At 34.2% G+C, this 22,837-nt stretch overlaps 1 protein-coding gene across 14 annotated transcripts in view; it reads left to right on the top strand.

Annotated features, from left to right (window-relative positions):
* Positions 1 to 22,837, top strand: part of Ank2 (ankyrin 2) — a 234,482-nt gene that overhangs the window by 100,123 nt on the left and 111,522 nt on the right. For 12 of the 14 annotated variants that reach the window (XM_058583755.1, XM_058583754.1, XM_046458781.2 and 9 more), the window contains 6 exons: positions 2,515 to 2,613; positions 3,991 to 4,089; positions 11,459 to 11,557; positions 16,624 to 16,821; positions 18,905 to 19,003; positions 19,164 to 19,262. In XM_058583755.1, the coding sequence (XP_058439738.1) occupies positions 2,515 to 2,613; positions 3,991 to 4,089; positions 11,459 to 11,557; positions 16,624 to 16,821; positions 18,905 to 19,003; positions 19,164 to 19,262 (693 nt within the window). The remainder of the gene's footprint in view (positions 1 to 2,514; positions 2,614 to 3,990; positions 4,090 to 11,458; positions 11,558 to 16,623; positions 16,822 to 18,904; positions 19,004 to 19,163; positions 19,263 to 22,837) is intronic. The other 2 variants (XM_046458787.2, XM_046458789.2) reach the window with 1 other exon arrangement.

Below are 22,837 nucleotides of genomic sequence, written 5' to 3'. Positions count from 1 at the left end.
CTGCCTCCCCTCTCGCCGCCATGTTGGATCCTCTCTCTGTTTAATGTTAATCTTTTCTTCCTGCTCTTCCTCCCTGCTCTGTTCTTAGTTGCTCTCATTATATCAATAGATGAATGGATAAAAAAAATGTGGCATTTATACACCATGATGGAGTATTACGCAGCACTAAAAAATGACAAAATCATAGAATTTGCAGGGAAATGGATGGCACTAGAGCAGATTATTCTTAGTGAAGCTAGCCAATCCCTAAAAAACAAATACCAAATGTCTTCTTTGATATAAAACTATAATTTTCTTTATCGACACATTTGTGTTTTGAGATGGCAGTAGACTTGAGTTATTTGTGTCACTTCTTTTGGTCCATATCTATGCATGGAACCTAGGTCAGAGACAAAAACAAAAAACAGCAGAGGCCCCAAATCAATACTTTGGTGAAATTATTCAAATAGGAATTGTACAAATTGATCTTTGGTGAATATGATACGTTTTTGAAAGCAGTGTTAGCTCTAAATATCATATTTGAAAGCAGCAGTTTGAATTGAGTTGTACTTGGTCATAAATATTTCTCTTAAGTTAATCAAGCACCAAGAATAGGAATCATTCCATCTGTAGTCTTGTGGAAGGGTGAACTCTGCCTCCCACTTCTCTGTTAATCAGGGAAGAGTCCTCTGAGAGGGCTTCTGTTAGTCTTGTGCTGTTCCAAGACTCACAGGCTGAGGCATTAACCTGGATGGTCAATGAGGATGTATCAGACGATAAATTCATTTATTTTTGCAAATGAGAAACTAATATTATTATACTTGAATAATTTGAAAATGTTCTACCAGCAATCAGTATGTTTTTCTGAAATTATATTATAACTTGAATAATAGACATACATTCAGGATATGCCTGGGTGACAGGAAATATCAAGATAAAAATGAAAAAATCAATTATGTTTTAAAATACAACAATTTGACATTTTATAAAATGATATACGGACTATACTGACTTTTTTTTTTTTAACATTTTGACATCACTTTTTGGCATTACCTAAATGTAAAATAAAAATATGTTGACTACAGTTGTGAAATTTTGGATTGATAATTACTATTCTCATTTTGGGTCTTGCTTCTCTACAGTAAAAATTATTTGCAGTTAATGTTGCTGATAGCACAGAAAAATTTCTGTTACCTAAGTTATCTGAGAACTTATTCAGAGTGTTTTAAAAACAAAACCACTAAACCCACATATCAACTCAATAGAAAAACAATGATTGTAATTTAGAAAATATTTCTTTAAAGTAATATGGTACACATCAAAGTTCAGTTCAAATAATAAAGAACAATAGAAAATAATCAGAAAACGGCAGGATGTCATAGCCACTTAATACTATTTTAAGTAATGAAAATAGAGTGAAGAAGATGATCAGATCTTTGTGTAATTTAATAAGAGTTAAGACATCTATTGTGATAATTAATGTCTTTTGGGGGGCAGGGGTTACTGGCGATTTACCCAGAGGCACTTAACTCTGAGCCACATTCCCCCTTCTTATTTTTTTATTTTTTGACAGGGTCTTGCTAAGTTGCTTAGGCCTTCACTGAATAGCTGAGGCTGACCTTGAACTTAGAATCCTCCTTCCTCAGCCACCTGAGTTGCTGGGATCAAAGGTGTGCGCCACTGTGCCTGGCCAAAAGTTTTAAAGCAAATTTCATCAAAAATAAATAAATATATAAATAAATATCTACTTTTCTTCACTTAAAAAGTTCAGATGTTATTTTTTGAACATTTTCAGAATAAATAATTTTCTAATACTTGTATAATTGATCTAACCTGGTTGCCTTAATCATATTTTATTAATAAAAATTAGTTTAATTAGCATTCAAAATTGGACTATGCTGAACTTTTATTTTGTATTCTTATTACTACCAAGTATATTATTTAATTTTTGTTTAAAAATTTTTTTTCATTATAAAACATTGCCTGATTAATCAGTTGTAAGGATAAGGAAATACCATGACAGGTATTTGTAAGAATTTTCAGTTCTTACAGTTCCAAAGACATAATGTCAACCAATGCTATTTTACAAATCAAGAATAAAAACACAGGTTTGAAACCTCCCAAGAAAACCACATTTTTAAAAATTCACAATGTGTTAATTCTATGGCTGAAACTTTATGTTTTTTAATCATATTTTGTTTTTCTCTATTATGCTAAATCAACTCAAGAAACATGGTTTGGAATAAGCAAATCTGATAAATAGATAAAAATTTGTGATAATGAAAAATAATGATACCAGTGAATGTAGAATATTTATTTCTTTATATAACTATATATTGCGCATTTACCTCTTTATGTAACTATCACCACATAACACTACAATTTGAAAAGAGTCTTATTAAAGCATTTATTATCTAAATTATGTTTTTCATATATTAGGTAAGCTGTAAAATAAGTGATTTTCTTCATTGGTTTGGTGACCATAGCATAAAAAGTGAAATGCTTTGTCAACTGCCATTTCTTTCCTTTCCACAGAGTGGTTTTACTCCTTTGCACATAGCTGCACACTATGGAAATGTCAATGTGGCAACTCTTCTTCTAAACCGGGGCGCTGCTGTGGACTTCACAGCCAGGGTACGGATTGAAATATTTTCATATCTTAGGCAGCAATAAACGGGTATTTTATGAAAGTAAAAGTGAACACCAATGGCTTTCTTAAAGATTTTATTTTTATTTTTTCCCCTTTCTTGGAACTTCCTAAAGGTACTAGATTTTCCTTTTACTTTTTTTTCATATCACAGGAAGTTCTTGGGATTTAACAAGTAAAAAATAGGAATGTCCTAAATTCACATGCACACAAATCATTTGCAATAGTTGAGGAGACTATTGGTTTTGACAACAATTTGAGCAGTTATGTTTAAAGATCATGCTGAAAATGATGAATAATCAGCTTCAAGTTAATAAACAATGAAATATTATACATAAAATATGTAGGTAGTATGTGTTACAGTAATAAGAGGGCATGCGATTTGACAGAAATTTTTTGTTTAATGAATTGAGAATTCATTCATACGAAGAGTCTGACTAAGATATAGAAACAGAAATAACATGGAGTATTATCTGCTTAATGGTATGGAAATAATTCATTTACATGAAAGATATAAAATTCACATGTGGTAGTATTTAGTATAAATCAATTAATGCAAGATTTGGATATTCAAAAAAGTATGACAAAATAAGGTACATATTCTCCTAAGAAGTTTTCTGCACTGGAACTATGTTGTGCTGTTTTCAAGTTGCCTTTCTTACTGCATTATTCTAAAAAATATGTTTATAAGAATCATTTTCCATTGGATATTAATATGTGTATTTGTATGCTATTTTAAAAAAACTTGTTCTTTTTAGTTATACATGACAGTAGAATGTATTTTGACATATTATACATACATGGAGTAACTTCCCGTTCTTTTAGTTGTACATGATGTGAGTTACACTGGTCATGTATTCATATATGAACATAGAAAAATTATGTTCAATTCATTCTACTGTCTTTCTTGTTTCCATCCTCCCTCCCTCCCCTTTATTCCCCTTTGTCTAATCTAGCTGTACTTCTATTTCTAAGTGTAAAAAACTTTGAGATCCCAGACTTTTTAAGAGCCTGGATGTTATCAAAAGATTTTATCCTAGGGATCTATGTTAGATAGAATTTGAGTTTTTGTTTCTACTACACCAAAGTTCTCCCTTTTTCTACTCACTGTAATGTGTACGTTCAATACATTCATAGCTATTGACTAATTTATGCTGTTTTATTCCATTTTGTATTCTCTAACAATAGTGCCTTGTAGTTTGTGTGCTTCTTTGGTCCTTAAAAAAATCAAAGATATTGAAACAGTAGAAACCATGGGTCAAATTACCAGGTGGTCATTTGTGCCCTTTGTGCCCTTTGACACCAAGTCCCTGCTATCATGCCGTCATACCCAACTTGCTCTGTTTTGTCTTTCCATGGTGTAGAATGGAATCACTCCTCTGCATGTGGCTTCCAAAAGGGGAAACACAAACATGGTGAAGCTCTTACTAGATCGAGGTGGTCAGATCGATGCCAAAACTAGGGTGAGTGTCTCTGTTCTTTGATTTACTTCCATTATAATTTCTTTGTATCCTCTTACCAATCACCTTAAAACACTAGTCGGTAAACACAGACAATGTGTTTTCAAGGAAATTGCTACCTTGGATTTGATTTAAATCTCATACAATATTTAAAGGCTTCATATCATAAAGTGAAATTAATATTTGTTCAGAAATGCCTGAAAACAGAATGTTAGCCCCTCAATGTAATAGTTTCACATTTTTTTTTTTTTTTGGTCTTACTGATTTTCTGGGAACAAGGATCAAAGATTGGACTTATACATCTCTCTTTTGGATAATTATAAATAAGAACCCAAATTTGTTAGAAAATATTGGGCTATGAGAATGTGACTTTTACATAAAATATTTTAATACATGCTGAAAATCTTGTTTCTAACATCAATTCCTAAGTCATTTTTCTTTTTTCTTTTTTTTTTTTTAGTTGTCAATGGACCTTTATTTTATTTATTTATATGTAGTTCTGAGGATCAAACTCAGTGCTAGGCAAGTGCTCTACCACCGAACCACAACCCCATCCCCTTAAGTCATTTTTCTTAAGTGACTTTGTTAGACTAATCTGAACAGGAGATTTGCTATTATGCTTATTAAAAAAATACAGTTGTCCAATCTCCAGGACAAAAACAAACAGACAAAACCCCAAAACAATAACAAAAAAAAAACCACATTTATTTTGTACATTTACTTGAATATCATCTTGATGGATATGCTATCCTTCATTAATTTCAAACTTGAGTAAAATGTCATTCTGTGTTTTTAATGTATTCCCAATAAATCAGATAATATGATGAGAAGTAGAGTACAATTGTTACTAGGACAGATTCTGAAAAAGACACTGATTAATTTCAGTCTCTACTTCCATCATTTTCTAATGTACTAATTAATGTACTAATCTTCTCTGAATTTAAGCTAATGCTACTTTCTACCTCATAAGGTTGTATGAGAATTAATTCTTAGCTGTTTATTTGCCTTCTTTAAAAATGTGGAGTGGGTAAAAGACTTAGCTACTTGTAATTTTTTTAATAATATTGCTGACATTATTTGCTTAATATAATCTAGTGGGTTAATATTAGGTTTATTGAAGTAGATTAGGTTAACCATTGACTTTAACAAAAAACTTTAAATATTCCTATAATATGAAAATTTTGAAATATGTCATATTAAAAAAGCTATAGAAGTTAATGGATAGAATGTATAATTTGTGCCGGGCATGGTGGCGCACATCTGTAATCCCAGCAGCTCAGGAGGCTAAGGCAGGAGGATTGCGAGTTCAAAGCCAGCCTCAGCAAATCAGTGAGACCTAGTCTGTAAATAAAACACAAAATAGGACTGAGAATGTGGCTCCGTGGTTAAGTGCTCCTAGATTCAATCCCTGGTATCAAAAAAAAAAAAAAAAAGAAAAGAAAAGAAAGAAAGAAAGAAAAGAAAAGAAAAAATAAAACAAAAAAAACCATGTCCCTTGTAATATTTCTCTTTATTTTGATAATTCTGGAACTTCATGTTCTCAGTCCAAGCAATAAGGATTACATCTAGTACCCTTGCACATCTTGAGGCAAGAAAATATTTTTAAATAAATCTCACCATCTTTAAGTCTCCAGAATGTACGCCCATCGTGGACTACAAATTCTGGTGTTGGATACTCTTGCAGAATATTGCTTTCTAAATCTCATTTCTCCAGGACATTTGGTTCAAGGTGGCTGTGTCAAATTACATGGGAATTCTGGAGTAGTTTGTTTTATCTGTCAGAAGCTCTGTTGTGGTGTCCAGTGTCTTTGCCTCAGTGTTTCATGTGGTTCTACCCTTTGCCTTGTAGGCATGTCACTTCCCTTGCTATGCTGTGGGCACATACAATTTGGAACTCCCAGAGCTGCATGCTTTACACCCTTGCTCTTTATATTTAAAGCAAAAGAGTTTCTGCATATTCCTCTATTACTATCACCATTACTAACATTCCTAACACAATGCTATATTACTAACATAACCATCAACACTGTTTCTCCCTTATTCTTTTTTTTTTCCCTATGAGACACTTGAGATTACCTAGAGGAAGAGCACTTTGCAAATGCAAAAATTTGTTACCTTGGCCAATGTGCTAAGATTGTACATTCCTTTTATTAATGCTTTTCTGCAGTATTCATTCATTATTCAGGCAGTTTGATTTTATTATCATTGATTACCACAATATTTATTTAGCTCTTTAAAAGATGCTCCAATTTATGTAGCTCATCTACATTCCGTACAATTAAAAAGCTTAACTTCAAACAGACAATTCTTAGTACTTACATAAAGAGGACTAAGAAATGAAGAGAAATGGATTCTTATGCTAGATCTGCCATTTACCTGATTACCCTCATTTTATTCATTTTTGCCAGTTAAAAATCCACTGTGTTAGGAGGCACTGGGAATGGAATATTTGGATCATTTTTTACTTGGCATAGTTAGATATAGCAAATAAATTACTTTCAGGGTTTTAAAAAGAAAGATTTTCTGATTGTGTGGATTGTGAGGACATTCTATTCTTTCATTCTTTCAAAACATAGTTATTGAATTCCTGGTACTGTGAACCCAGAAGATACAAGTTAACAAAATAGACTAGATCTCTGTATTCATAGAGATGCAAAGTTCCCAATACCCAAGAGACGAGGTTAGCAGTGTGTTGTTAAAAGTTTTAATCACAGGTTCTCAGAAAAGCAAAAGGAAAACAAAAATCTTGATTTGCAGTGTTTCCTGGTTTTTTTTTTTTTTTTTTTTTTGGTATAAATAGCTCCACCATGGTCAATTTAGCTACCAATATGGTATCTCTAAATGCAGAATTGGGAAGAGATATACAGAAATTAGCTCTCTCTGCTCAGTGTGAGCTAGTTGGCTTCAGCACATGCCAAGATTGTGCACAATATGGAATAGTACAGTATTGGGCACAATATGGAATAGTACCAAAATGTTTCCCCCTTAAGTTCAAATACTTACTCTACTCTAAGTGGTAGGATATTAAAAGTACTGTTAAATTATTTTCATTCTGGCTAAAGCTAGAAGACCAATATCCCTGTTATCAAAGACAAACTCAAATAGGAGGTAAATAGTGGAAGCAAGACTATGGTCTGGAATTGAGGACAATTCCAGAGATATACTATTTGATTACTAAAATAATGGACTGTAAGGTCCAGGGGTGCAGCTCCATGGTAGAATGCTTGCTTAGCATGCACAAGGCCCTCGGTTTAATTCCCAGTACTGCAAAATAAATAAGTAAAATAAAAATTTTAAAAAATAAAATAGTAGTTTGCTTTTTCTTTTGTCCTTTGAAAATGTAGTTTTAAATAAAAATATTTAATTTATTCCTACTTTCATTTTAGATTATATAATAAAATTTCTATACATGAAATTTAAGATTATATCACTTTCTCATTTTTGTCACAGAGTTCTCAGTTTCCTCTAGCAATCAAATTGACCATGAATACTCTGAAATTTTATATATCACATTTGCATCTTGATGACATTCTCATCACTGACAAGGTTCTACTATGTAATTCAGAGAAATTTTAACCAGATCCCTTTGGTAGTGTCTAAAAATCCTCATTTTAATATTGAAACATAAATTTTAGAAATAGTTAAAATGAACTTGTTAATTCAGGCTTTATTAAGGGCATTATTCTTTTTTGTTGTTTTTTAACTTATTTATTATTTAGATGTGGAGAGGCCCCATGTGAAGATTATGTTTAAAATATTGAATTATGGATTTCAATGAAAACAATGAAAGTATAAAAAATTAAAGGATAATGAACAAAAAAAATCATATCAGAAAGAGGGATCGCCCTTGCTACTATTAAAATGATAACAATAATGGCCACCAATTGTCACAGGCACATGATGTTCTAGGCACCCTACTAAGCCCTCTACGAATATCATCTTATTTCATCTTCCTAACAACTTGTGAAGCACATAATTTTTTTCTTGGTAAGAAAATATGCTGAAATTAACAGGTATTCATTTGAAAAATGAGATTACCAGAAGGGAAAAATGAGTTTCAACCTAGTTAAGTCATATGACCCGGATGCACAGCTTAGTTATTAACATTTTATTATAATAAAAGGACTTTAAGAGCTATTGCTACAGTGACCTATGCAGACAGGGAGAAAAGGAAAAGATAAGAAAGAAATGGCTGTAAAAAGCTAGTGCTGAGTTACCAACTAGATAGGTAACCCAGCAATGTGGATTGATCGTCTCCTGTCAGAGTTATCCACATCATGGTGGTAGCACATCCATGTGGAATGAACCTAGTGAAAAAAAAAAAAAAAAGGAACAACAGGAAAGGGACTTTGGAGAGGGAGACGAAAGCATAATTTTCAAATTCAGGATTAAAAATTTAAGTAAAAATATCAATACAAAACTAGGGCAAGATTTTTTTCAGCATTAACTCAATACTGTACTTTGTAGAAAAGATTCAAGTTCTATTCGGATTGAGCATGTTGGGCAACTTGAATTTGAGATCATCATTCACTCGTCTTTTATAAGAACAGCCACATTGCATCATTAAACATAAGATTTAGAACTAATCTAATCCATATTGTTCCTTAATGTTCTTCCAGGCATCTTAGTGTTCTCCATGATGTTCCCATTGTTATCCTGGGATAACAATCATGTTGAGGTTTCAACATGATTACACAATGACCGTTCCATGGAATTCACAGAAAACAACATTCCACATTTTCTAAAAGTGATGTAAGGCACCATCCTCTACCTTATCTTCCATACAATGCTGTAAGTTAAACAGGGCAGGAAAAATCATCCCAGTTTTATATGTGATGAAGCTGAGTCTTAAGGAGAGGTGCCCCAGGCATCTGATCTGAGATTTTCCCCAGGTCTCTGTGACTCATTGCACTGGATGCTCCACTTACTACATGGAATTCCTCAAACTCAAGATATCAATTGCAGCATCCACCAGGAATGTGAGCAGTCATACTATATCCAGTTATTGTATAGCTTTTATAGCAACTGTTGCTCTGTAGTTTCAGCAGGGTACTGTTATCAAGACACAAAAGCATAATCATTTTGCCAGCACAGTTTCCTTTATAGACTCCTATCTGGTAAATTCATTAAAAAAAAATGTGGAATCCCACCTATGGTAAGTACTTTTTTCTGGAAAGGAAATCTTGTCATGCGAGTTCTCCTGTACCCCAAGTTGCAAAATCTTTTAGTTATTCAGTGTCTTCATACGAGCTAAATACATTTAAATACCAGACAAGGTCCTAGCCAACAACAGATGGCACATTCAAACTGATCATTTGATTAGAGTTTATTAAAGGGTCTATTTATAATGTCATGGGTAGTCTGTAGGGAGGGCACAAAGAATAGTGTAGACTCTAGAAGCTAGTCACCACAGACCTGAAAGAAGAGAAGTAGAAGAGGCCCCCAGACCATGAAGGAGAGACACATGTGAAAAAGCTGCTTTGGCAGGAGTTTAACCTTTGGTTATGGTGGGGTGCTGGGTGCCCTGCTAACATAGTTTCCTGCTCAGAAGGTGATGAGCTACCTGAGAAAAGGAAAGTTTGAAATAATTAGTAAAGAAATAAGAGACAAAACCAGAAATTAAGTTTGAAAGGGCAAGCGGAATTCCTGATAGGTTCTTATAGGAGCTGGAACTGAATCACTAGAAAATGGCTCTGATCCTTTATATAAGGGAGAGTACATCAAAGGCAGGGATAAGGTTTCAGTGGGTGGAGTCTTGCTTCATGGTGTCTTGCAGTCAACAGGTTTATTGGCATCTTGGCAAGCCACACCCGTCTCTGAGAGGCTGTGTGGCCATGTGGCTGCAGCAGGTCACCCCATCTCCAGTGTAGTGCAGAACCTGACAGAACTAGGTCGGATATAATATGTAATGGGTGGTATCAAACCAGCAGGAGTGAGGCTGGGAGTGCAGCTGGGAATTGCCAGATACCAGACTTTCCCATCCAGTGGCTTTCATGCCCACTGGGTTCATTCACGGGTGGCTTCCAGCATCTGGTAAAGGCACACAGCCAGATTTGGGAGATCCCTTGGAGAGCCCCATCCATGTCTTGCTGCCTTTCCCATTGGCCTGGCAGATGCCAGAGGGCAGGGTAGCCCACTGATGCAGCCTAGAGTCAGTCAGGATGCAGCAGAGCGTGGATCTGGAGGGTCAAATGAAAAATATCCAGCATGGAAATCCCAGAATATTATATCAGAATGAAATGTTGTAACTCAGAGGAATTATTTTTATTAAGAGTAAAGCATAACCTGGAAAGGTGGTCTTGGAAGAAGAGACAAAAAAGATAGCCTGTCACAGTGCTGGATGAATTGGATCCTTCTGGAGCCTCAGAACTGAAGCCTTGGAAATACTCTTACTTTCTCCTGTACTTGGTTCTTTCTGATTGCTACTTGCCTTCTCCATCTCTTTCAAGGGATAATCTCTATTTTTTTTTCTTAGTGGGTTAATTATACATTCAGGATTCCATTTTCTCTCTCACTTCTTGCTCTTTGTTCCTTACAATGCTTTTGCCTTGTATTTTACCTCATATTTCCTACATACCCTGCCTTTTGGCCTTGCCACGCTTCTGGAGGAAAATAAAACAGAGACAGTACATTTGAGAATTGTTCTGGAATCAGAACCTACCTCGAAAGTTTTCACGTCAGAAAATTTTATAAATAATATATGGTTGTATCACATTGGATTTGACATAGTTTTAATTCTATTATTAATAAATTTTATCTTTGGGAAATAATTATTTAAATATTTATGTAATGATGTAAATAATCGTGTAATTATGTAAGATATGTTGGAAATCCTTGGAAGAATCTGACAAAGACAAACATAACAAACCTTCCCTTCCGATTCACAAGCATCTGGTTGCAATTTAGGAAAATTTATTAAAGTAGTAGGATATATATGGACAAATTGTAAGAATTATCAGGTGAAAGTTTTGTTAGGATAACCAAAATGAAAAGAGTATAACTTGATGTCTTCCTGAGTTGTGATTCCAGGTGAGCAGGGTTTTCAAGTTCAACAAATGCAAAATGTGTTATTTCTCCATGACAAAGCAAACACTTGGCCAGAAGTCGGTTTTGTTCCAGTGAAACCCCACACATAGGATTTCTCCTGCCCTCCTCCTGCTTGTTTTGTCTTTGGTTTTCTATTTCTCTTTGTGAAATACCCTTTCCATCTTGTTTTCTCTTTCACTCATCTCTTTTTCCCTCTTATAACTATTTGCAGTTCTGTTACTTTAAGAAGCACCAAGAGAGGGCTTCTTAAACAATAAATGTAGTCTCCGTTTAAAAAGAAAAGAAAAAAGTGAACTCAGCCCTAATTCTTTAATTCTTTTGGCAGGATGGGTTGACACCACTTCACTGTGCTGCGCGAAGTGGGCACGACCAAGTGGTGGAACTTCTGTTGGAACGAGGTGCTCCCTTGCTGGCAAGGACGAAGGTGGGTCATTATGGGTGAGAAGGGATCCAGGCAGGATACCCTTTGTGTCACTTTGTAGAAATTTATTTTCTTTTTGAAGTTAAAGAATCAGTTAAGCATTTTCTAGTTACTCAATACATGTATACTCAAAATAAGAAATATAAATCCAATCAATTTAAAGTTAATAAAATGAGCATATCCGTGCAATTAAGTTGTATTAAGTGTGTACCTCCAGGTTCTTCCTATATTTTGCTAGTTTTACTACAGGTGAAAACTAGAATATAATTATACATAAATAAGAGTATCATATAAAAATTAGAATATATTTTATATTCTCTGAGTCTAAATTTTTGACACTCTGAGATAATCATAAAAACATATATAAATATCTTTTAAAGGAACACAAGTAGCAATAGAAGATGGATCTTTTGCATATCTAATTTTTATCTTTTAGGCAATACTAGTAAAACAATTACTTAATGGTGTTGGTTGATTACATTTGGATTAGGAGTGGTGATACAGAAAACATAAATTAAGATTGGCCACCTACAAAGAACCAATCAACAAGCATATTATTCTTATGGCATAATATTTCTAGTATTTTTGTCTCATTTTGTTAATATGCTTAAACATGAACTAAATTCTTTTCTATATAAATAAGAACCACATGGTTAGTTGGTTTGTTGGAGATTTTAATTATCAAATGTAGTTTAAAAGCTTTATTGTGGTGTAGTTCCCCATTATCTAGCCTTACTTTGGGTTATCAGAAAATATCATGAAACAGATTGATGTTAATCATCCAGAATTATATAATGGGATATGCTACAACTTTTGGATCATTAACTATAACACCAATTTAGACCAAGTACACTTCTTATGTTTTTCCTCATTTCTTCCCCACCTCCCACCCTCAAACAGGATTGATATCAACTGATGCTTGTACTTGGTTCAATTAAAAAACTAAAGCAGCTGACACAAGCAAATATTTTTCAACTTATACTATATTTCAATTGACTATTTAGTTAAAATCATTCAGAACAAACTAAATTACTCATTTAAATATACATCTAAATATTTATATTGTATTGGAGAAGATGAAGTAATCAGGTTGAAGTGAGATGATACTTCTAATCTAGGAGGTACCAGATCGCCCTCCCTTTTCCTCCATAAAAGCTCTTGGTTTTGAATCACCCACAATTCCTCCTTGAAACAACTCCCCCTCAGTCTTTCAAAGTTCTAGCTCTCAGTTAACTGAATCTTTATCACAATTCATTTTGAATTCTTGGTAGTTTTAATGACCTTTATAAGAGCAATAGATTTAACAAATTATTTAAAATATTAATTTTTTTGTGTGTGTGTGTGTAGACAGAGAGAGAAAGAGAGAATCAAGTCTTTAAAGATGTGTCTAACCAGCCATGGAAAGGTGGATTGAAATCAGAAATAAAAAAAGAAATAAATTATCTGAATTAATTAATTGCATTATCATGTTGATACTGCAAGTATTATAAAAATATATTTTAAAATGCAAAATTTGGGGATGGATAATGCAGAGATAATTATGAAAAATTTGGTTGAAATTTAATTGGAAATAAAATTTTGGACTGATCATTTTATAACCAACAAAAACGTATATCAAATTTAGGATATGCAGATATTTTATTCCACAAATCAAAAAATCTTGTCTATGATGTTTTCCCATAACTGTCATATCATTAATGAAGACCCTGGATAACCAAGAAGGGGTTATTTTAATGGCCTTCTGTAAAATCAAGTGATATTCAGATGTAAGGATCCAACATAAACTGTTCATGACATGATTATATTCATTCACTCAAGCATGCATCCAACTATAATATTGAGATAATACAGTGTGCCAAGCAGTGTTCTGCACACCACAGGACTATTAAGATGAATAATACACAATTTACATCTTTAAGATGTTCAAATTTTGGTGGGAAAGATAGACAAGGAGATAATTACAAAGAGTAGAGCTATGTGCAGGATTAGGAACATGGAGAAGATGAAGTAATCAGGTCAGAGTGAGATGATACCTCCAACCTGGGAGGTACCAGACTGCTTTCCCCACCTCCTCCATGAAAGCTCTCAGTTTTGCATCACCCATGATTCCTCCTTGAAACAACTCCCCTCCCCCCAGTCTTTCAAATTTCTAGCTCTCAGCAAAATGAATCTTTACCACAATGCATTTCAAATTCTTGGTGATTTTAATGATCTTGATAAGAGCAATAGATGATTCTTCTACCTGGCCTCTTGGTGCAATAACTGTAAACCTTCTATTATTTCTGTTTCTAGCCTTCCCAACTTCAAACCATCCCCTTTTATATTTCAGCTCACTTTATCCAGAACCCACTTGCCCAAATTTTCTTATTCTGGTGGGCCATTCAGTCATAGCTTCCCTTGTCTCTCTTCATCTTATGCCCTCAGTTCTCAATCAGAACCCACACGGTCTATGTTCTCTTCTGTTACTATCATCTAACACAACTTCTTACTACTCCTTTCTCAAAACACCTTCCTTATTTGCCTTCTAAGAAATTACATTCTTCTGGATTTCCTTCTGTTTTTCTGGCTTTCACTTCTTAAGCTCTTTAATGAGTTCCTCCTCAACTCTCAGGTCTCTGAACGTTAGAACTTTTGGAGCTCAGTCTTTGTGTCTTTCCTCTGTTTATCTGTACTCACTCCCTATGAACTCTCATATAGTTCCATCTTTAGATAGCATCTTCATGCTGATGAGACACAAGTGTATATATCTAAAATTCCATATGTTGATGTCAAGTCACCAAGACTATCAACTGGGCATCTCAAATTTAGTAAGTTCAAAACTGAACTCCTGGTATTTTCCCCACTCCTAAACATATCCTCCTATAGTGTCTCTTATCTCAATTCATAGCCATCCCTTTCTTCCAGTTTCTTAGGCCAAATGCCTCACATCATGCTGGAACCCTCTCTTACTCTCCACATTCAGTCCCTAAACACTATAGCTTTCTCCTTTAAAATGTGTCATTAAGCCAGGAGCTTCTCAACAATCTCACTACTACTCTACTACTAGTCACCATCCCACGTGGATGGTTGCAAGAGGCCCCAATTTGACCTCCCTTCTTTTCCCTCTAGCCCAGTCTATTCTTTTTTTTTTTTTAATTTACAAACTAGACAATGGTATTCTTAATACAAGGATCACTGCAATCTTGTTGCCCTAATTCTTTCAGCAGAATCTCATCTGAATAAAGTCGAATTCCCTGTTCTGACATGCAAGGTTTCTGACCTCTCTGAATTCCTCTCCCTCCTAAATCATGTAAGCTACATGATTCTTTTCTTTGCTGCCTATTGATCTACCATGCCAGCTGTGGTCCCAAAACAGCATGTTTCACTTATTTTTATTCTGCCTCATATGCTCTTTCCCCAAATCAATAACACCAGCTCTCTTATCTTCATCTTGTCGAAACTCACCTTCTCAGTAAGGCCATTTATGGCCACCCTAACACTGTTTCATTCACACCCACAAACTCTCTTGGCCATTTTCTGCTTTGGATTTCCCTGATGCAATGATGATTCAACATGTGAAATATTTTAATTTCAATTTTCATTGTTTTTGAATTATATATCTATCTCCAACCTAGAAGTTAACCTTGATGAAGATGAGCATCCCTGTCTGTGTGTATATCCAGTACTTGAATAGGGGCTTGAGTAGGTTCTCAATAAACTAAAGTAAAATAAAGGATTATAATGGTGAATATTTTATTTTCTACATATCTCAAGTGAATAAAGTAGCATCAAAGAATAATAAAATTTTGGAGAAATATCTAAAACTGCAGTCCAAATAATAAGACTTGTATTTGTCCTTCACTTAGACATTATCTTTTTCTCTAATGCATGGTTAAATTCTTATTAATGTGCTTCTCTTTTCTCTGTTCATTAATGGCTTTCTACATATAGAAGCAATAATTTTGGATAAAGATTATTTTAGAAACAATAAAAATATTATTTTTAAGTCACCTGAACTCTATCACCCAGTAACTATGGTAATCAGGACTTTAATTCATTTATTTTTAGTCATTTCTCACTGTTGAAATTGTCCTCCTTATTGAGAATATTGGAGTGTGGGTCTCTTCTGGTATCTTATCCAGACACAATTTTTACTTTCTTGAATGTAATTATTACCAAAGTGTGGTTACTTCATCAACAATCATTTTTCTAGTGACTATATTAGAGTTGGTTAATAAGAAAAATGAATGGTACAGTCTCTTGAATGGGCAAATATTGCTTAAATCTAGTTTACTTCCTGGTTTTGCATGTATTTCATATACACATGTATATTACATATACAGTTTATTTATTTAGTGTTTTCAAAAAAAGGAGAGTCTTACTTAGATTGGTAATTAACAGTGCGTAGCACTGCTATCTTATATTTCTGCTGGTGGGAAAGATAGACAAGAATTAAGGTTAAAGTTGCTTAGGGCAGTATAGATGATGACAAATTCAGATCCTCAAATTCAAAATTGTGAAGTCAGTACACATGGTCCACATTGGCTTCATGTTCCTCTAGGGTTCAAGCCCCAAATAAGACTCATAATATTATTGGAAAATGGAATCACGGAATTTCAGAGCAGCGTAAAACCAAGAGTTGATCAGTTTCTTTACCTCCATGAAGCATCCACTTGTTCCTCCTTCACTTACCTCCCCCTCTATAACAAATGAAGTGCTGGCAGAGAGATTAATTGAATGTCGACTGTTGTGTATGGAACTGGATGCAAATAATTTAAACATCAGCTATCACTTATTTTTATAGATTTAATACTGCCCTAATAATTATAAAATCAGGCTGCATTGCCACATATATTATTGCCATATATATTACTCATGAAAAGCATGTTAATATGTGTTTTACCTAAGAGTAGTACAATTATACTTTCCTTTCCATTGAACATAATCTGTTATTTATGCAGACATCAAATCAATATTATTTTCCCCCCTATCACTTATGTTAGAGATCAAGGATTGACTCTGCTGTGTTTCACAAACTTAAAGTCATTTTTGAAATGGTAAACATAGTTCTGCTTTGTTTTAACATACAGAATGGGCTGTCTCCACTTCACATGGCTGCACAGGGGGACCATGTGGAATGTGTGAAGCATTTGCTACAGCACAAAGCACCTGTAGATGATGTTACTCTCGACTACCTGACGGCCCTCCACGTTGCTGCACACTGTGGCCACTACCGTGTAACCAAACTCCTTCTGGACAAGAGAGCCAACCCCAACGCCAGAGCCCTGGTAAACCTGGCCCAATCCACATTTACCGAATACAGATTGAGACAAAATCCACATTGATTGACCAGTGGTGCCTACACCAGCAGTTATATAGTTACAGATATATAATTAGTACTGCGAGTTTGTCAGTTTGTCACCTCCCACAAGTTGCCTGCCGACTTCATGCCTTCATAGTTTGCTGTTAAATGATGGTAAGCAAGGATAGATTTAAGAGAACACCCAGGTAACATTCCTGAGATGAGTGAATTGCAAACAGATAGATACAAAGTTCTGGAGTAATAAGTTATATTAAATGGAAAATAGAAAAGAAAAAAAAGGAAAGTTCTAGATATCTCTAGATATTAAATAGAGTCAGAATACAGGTGTGTTGAACTTTATTAATCTCTTTTGAGAAAAAGAAAGTGATGACTGTATGTAATACATAGGATAGTATAAAATAAAAGCCTGTGAAAGTTCACATGCAGATTTTCCTTTTTGACCTGATTACCCAACCATAGGTTAATAGAAAAGTGATGCCTGGTGTACTGTCTCTTTGGGAAGCATTTTATAGAAACCATTCCAAGAATTGCTCAAGAGAAAACTGCAAGAGGCAGTCCTTAGATTAGCTTCTGTGTCTCCCAAGATCTAATATTAAATAAATCTTCCTTGCTTCACTTACATTCTAACAGTAGTCATTGGAAGTTTTAGGCATGTACTAATTCATGCAACTTGTATCCTAATTCTCAAACTAAAAGCAAATCCTTTTTTTTCCACACGTTTAAATGATTTATGTCAGTGCAGATTCCTCTCTAATTAGTATGTAAGTTGAGAAAAATCATTTATATCATTGAATATGAATTATTATTTTTATTTGAAATTTTCCATTGGAATCAATTTATTAATAATTACATAGAAAATAAATATACCCCCAAAGGTACAATTAGGTGATGGTATTCATGTTTTCATAGGGAAATGAAGTATTAATTTTTAATTGAATAGAGCTCTATAAGCTTATAAAATGCCACAATCTAATAATTGCAGATATATTTTAAGTGCTACATGTTCATGTGGCTATTTATATCTGGCTTGTTATACAGTCTATAAATAGGTGAAATGACTCAATGAACTAATTATGTTTATCACTCCACTGTGAAGGATAAGAAGTCATTAGCTTAAATAAAACCATGTGTTTTCCTGAGAACTGCTAATATATAAAAATGTCCATAGATGATCATTACCCATTGGGACATGTAAAACTGTTAACTGGCAGAATAGATATAACTCAATAAAGGATCATTGTTCAAATAAAAAGATGACAAATATAACATAATGTTTAACCTTGGGATTAATTAAAAATTCACACAATTTCTCCAGTTCCTGGACATTCACCTAGTTTGCAAAGTTACAAAGTACCTCATAATCATCTTCCCACCTTCCCTTGCCTCTCAGAGGTATCTGCTTGCAATGATCCCAGAAATTCTCCCTTTTTCTTGAAAATATTCAGGAACTTAGTCATTTCTTTATGAAATGAAATGTGTCTGATTGGCATATATGTGATAAATATTTTCAATAGAAAAACAACCTCAGGATATAAATTTATAACATAAATAATAATTTCTGGTAATTTGAAACACTTCTCTAAAGAAAAGGATAGCAGAGCTGAAATATTATTTTAAAGGCAGTTGTCAAAGATTTTCAAAAAAAGATAAGCAATTCTTATGCTCTGAGAATGGCCCTTCATCATGAAAACACATTCTTATTTTCAAGGCATCTTCAAGTCATTTCATCCAAGAATATCTAAAATATAATTGCCCCTCTATTTTTCCTTCTCTGAAGAGTAGGCCTGTGTATTTTTCTTTCTCTTTTTGTTTGCTTTGTAAGCACACAAACAGAATTAAGAACAGACCCAACGACACAAGGAAGCAAAATTCAGTGCCCATAGGAACACACACCACCCCTTTTCTTTCCAAATTCAGACACCTACAAAGTTTGAAGAAATGGTGACATTTTGTGACGATGTAACATTATTGCCTGCAATGTGCCAGCATGGAGTTGTGTGAGAATCGTTTCTGCATGTTTTCAACTAACTTGATTGTCTTTTGCACAGAATGGTTTTACTCCACTGCACATTGCCTGCAAGAAAAACCGCATCAAAGTCATGGAACTGCTGGTGAAATATGGGGCTTCAATCCAAGCTATAACAGAGGTAGAAAAATGTTTCAGCTCATCACGAAACATTCCTTCTCTTACTCCTTACCCTTCCTCTCACCCATCTTCTGTCCTCTTCACCAAGTTGTATTTATCTGAAGAAGCCCCAAAGCCCCACCGGTGCAGAGGAGTAAAACTGCTGTTGCTTTGTTTCGCAGTCTGGCCTCACACCAATACATGTGGCTGCCTTCATGGGCCACTTGAACATTGTCCTCCTTCTGCTGCAGAACGGAGCCTCTCCAGATGTCACTAACATTGTGAGTATGGCTTGGGTCAGAATAACCGCAGGGACAAAGAAAGAGGAGCTGAGAGTGTGGGTGTATGTAGGTGTGTTTGCGTGTATATCATCAGAGCCAGCAACCTAGCTTTGAGAAGGGCCCTCATAATAACATACTGTGAAATAATTGCTGGAACATCCCCGAAAAGAACCTCGATAGGTAAGAAATGGGCTCAACAATGAAATGGGAGTTTTTTTTTTGAAGTGAGACAGCTTGAGCTACCCAGAGTAGATGGATTGAACATGCACATAACATGCATTTACTCAAACTACATTTAAAACACTCCTCTGAGAGTGAATAGATGATTGTTGGGAAAAAAAACAACAAAACTTCTGGGGTCATCCTAGTTGCTTGAGTGAATTATATTCCAGATATTTTTCAATAAAATATCAAATCAGTTCCATAATCAGTCTTATCAAAAGATTAACTAGAGATAAACCAGGGGTTAAATAGGGATTTTTTTTTCCTTGATAACAACTTCTTCTTCTTTTCAATGACATGGATTTTCCATTTCCTAACCTTCCTTTGATTTTTAAATTTTGATTTAATTTCCTCTGCTGGAGTGGAGACCTGTCTTACTTGAAATAGTTACACTCTCCCAAAATGAACTTTGATCTCCAGACAACTTTCCTTCTGTCAGGAAATACTGGTTATCCCAGGATCCTTCTATCTAATCTAAATTAGGATTTTTTTTACTTCTGAGTTCTTTATATTTCTCTCACTTTCGTGGGTTCTGCCCCCTTTAAACTCTGACTATTATATCATGGAAAACCATCTAATTCAAATTTCCCCTGAGCAAGGGCACTGTTTTACACATGTGCCATCATGTATCAGAAGCTCAAGAGTGGCCACTGGAGTATTGGGATTTTTAAAAACATTTGCAAAAGAAATTACTATCCCTCAATACATGTTGGTCACGTTAGTAAAAAAGAATCATGTTTACAGAAGCATTTGTCTAACTATTGTTGCTGATTTTTAGTAGCTCCTTTCATATAAGTTGTGAAACAGAAATTTCCAATTTTGCTTTTTTTTTAATCTCCCCTCACATTACTGTTTTAAACATTGCTTCTTTGCTAAAGTTTTTGATGCCTAGGCAAAATCCATTGTGGAACTAAACTTATTTGATTTTAAATATTATTTAATACTCTATATTATCCAAGAGTTGATGCATAAAACTATTAAAGTCTGTATTTTTGTTTTCCTAATTATTGATTTTTGGTCCTAAGTTTACACTATTATATGCTAATTGTTAACTGTTAAGCAGATGTAATTTTATAATGTGCCAACTTGAGTTTAATTTCTAGTCACTTTAAGAACTCTAAAAGAAGGCATATTTTATTCTTTATTAAGATATGATCAAAAAAAATTTTGACTTGAGCAGGTTTACATACAGGCCAGTAACTTAAAAAAAAAAAATACTGTGTATATTCTCCTATTCTTCCCGCCCCCACCCCCGACTTTCATTATTTGAATTCAATACTCAAAAATTCACAGGAGTAATAATGATAACATGTTAACTCGCTATCATATTACAATAATAACACATGCAATTATATTCCATGGGGTTGTTTGATTGAAGTCCCCTAAATTAATCTTTTTTAGGGGAGATTTTTTGTAAAATCTTCGAGAATAATCCATACAAAATGGTTGTGGGATTCTGTGACCATTCTTGCTTTGCTTCTTAACTGACCAATTCCAAATCTTTGATGGCTATTTCCTTCCAATGTGCTCCCCTAGGGATGGGAGAAGGGAAATTATATAGAAGACATGTAGATTTTTCAATAAAAATAAATAAAACACTAATTGAAACAATAAAAATGTTTCATCTCTTAAAGACTCCCAAATCTGGCAATTAAACATAAATCTATTAAACATAACTCTCAATTAGTCTTTCTAAAGTTCTTCATTTTGTTCTGTTCATTTGTCCACTACATTCTCTTCCCCTCCAGCCCCCTAAAAACAAATTCTTGAGAAGCACCTGCCAATCTAATCCTCTTCTCAACAGGATTCCTAGTTGGTTTTGTTTGTTCATTGACTTTTAGAAGATGTGTTCTTTAGGAAGTATACATCTGTAGTTAGAGTTGCAAGATAAAATACAAGATTCCCCATTAAATTTAAATTTTAGATAAACAGTGATTTTTTTAGTATAAATATGGCCTATGCAATAGTTGAAACATACTAAAATAATTATTCATTGTTTGTCTGGAATTAAAATTTAACTGGCCATCTGTATTTTTATTTGCTAAACCTGGTACTCCTACATTTAGAGGAATTTAACTTTCTCTAATGGTAGGATGCCTGTGAATATGAGGATATAGCTACTCAATCCAGAACTCTTTGCAAGTTGATTAAGAAGCCGTGTGAACACTGATTGCCTGCTTGCTGTGTTAGAGTTGGTCATTTCCTGACCCCAAAGTACCCCACCCTTGGAGCCTCTGTGTGCTGCCTGAAATCATGTTGCATTTTTGAATGCAATGCTGTCTGTTGTGCTTTGATGCTTTCCAACTTGATGCAGCCAAAGTGGAAGTCCATGTAGCTGTCTGCAGTCGATTTTTAACAACTGAGAAGAGGAGCATGAAACCTAGTACCTGCTTTGGACTTGAGCATATCCATTCTCTTGCTGGTCTTGTTTTTGTCTGAAAATTCACTCCAATGTAAAGTGTACCAGTAACTCAATCAAGTGCAGATATTTTCCCTGAAAAGCTTCCCTGCAGGAAGCTTATAATGAACCCTTGAAAACTGCCCTACCAGTTACAGTACACTCATAAGCCGATGTATTCATTGACAACCACAGAAGTAGAAAAGCAAGCAGTTTTAGGACTAGTGAGAGTACAATCATTCAGGTTATTAAAAAAGCATCTCTTCTTCCTATAAGTCATGGTGAAGTTCACACTTTGCATTATGTTTAAAAAATTTCCCCCCAATTCTTAAAGTTAATTAGCTTACGATAATGAAAACAGGCTAACAATCGAGAAATTGAAATTATTGAGGTAAACAGTATATACTTCCTTTTATTTTCTTATTTATACCTATGCAGAAACAATGGTAAAAAGTAAATAATAAAGGGCAAGGGCAATTTATAATAAATGCCAGTTGGTCCAGAGTTACTAAACAAGAATTAAAGGCCACTTTTTAATGTGGAAGGACCAGGTCTACATACATATGTAACTTTTCTTTAAATATGAAGTTTAATACTTTAGGTTCATATCTAACTCATCAATTTCATATGTGTAAAAATCATAAAAATAACTTATTTTATGTATAAAGTAAAGCTTTTCAAAATATTAAGACTAGTACTGAAAACATTTTTAGATTTTGACAACTCCTATTGATAAAGCTTGGCTTGTAAAATAAACATGTAAATTCACCATTGAGTAGGAACTCCTGGGGCCTCTTTGACTTAACCTCTTATCAAGAAATAATTTGTTCTTGCCTTTGTTTTTACCAAAACTAATAAGATCGCTAACCTTTTATCAGATCTAGAAATGAAGATTTGTTCTTTTTTTTTTTTAAAAGCAGTTAGAATCAGCTTCATCTATTGAGACACAAGTTTT

This window comes from Marmota monax, unplaced genomic scaffold, assembly GCF_021218885.2.
Source record: "Marmota monax isolate L192 unplaced genomic scaffold, Marmota_monax_Labrador192_F-V1.1 WCK01_AAM20220418_F8-fsc00002, whole genome shotgun sequence".
NCBI classification, from domain to species: Eukaryota; Metazoa; Chordata; class Mammalia; order Rodentia; family Sciuridae; genus Marmota; species Marmota monax.
The sequence above is the reverse complement of the archived record's forward strand: the minus strand, read 5'-3'. Positions and strand labels throughout refer to the sequence as shown.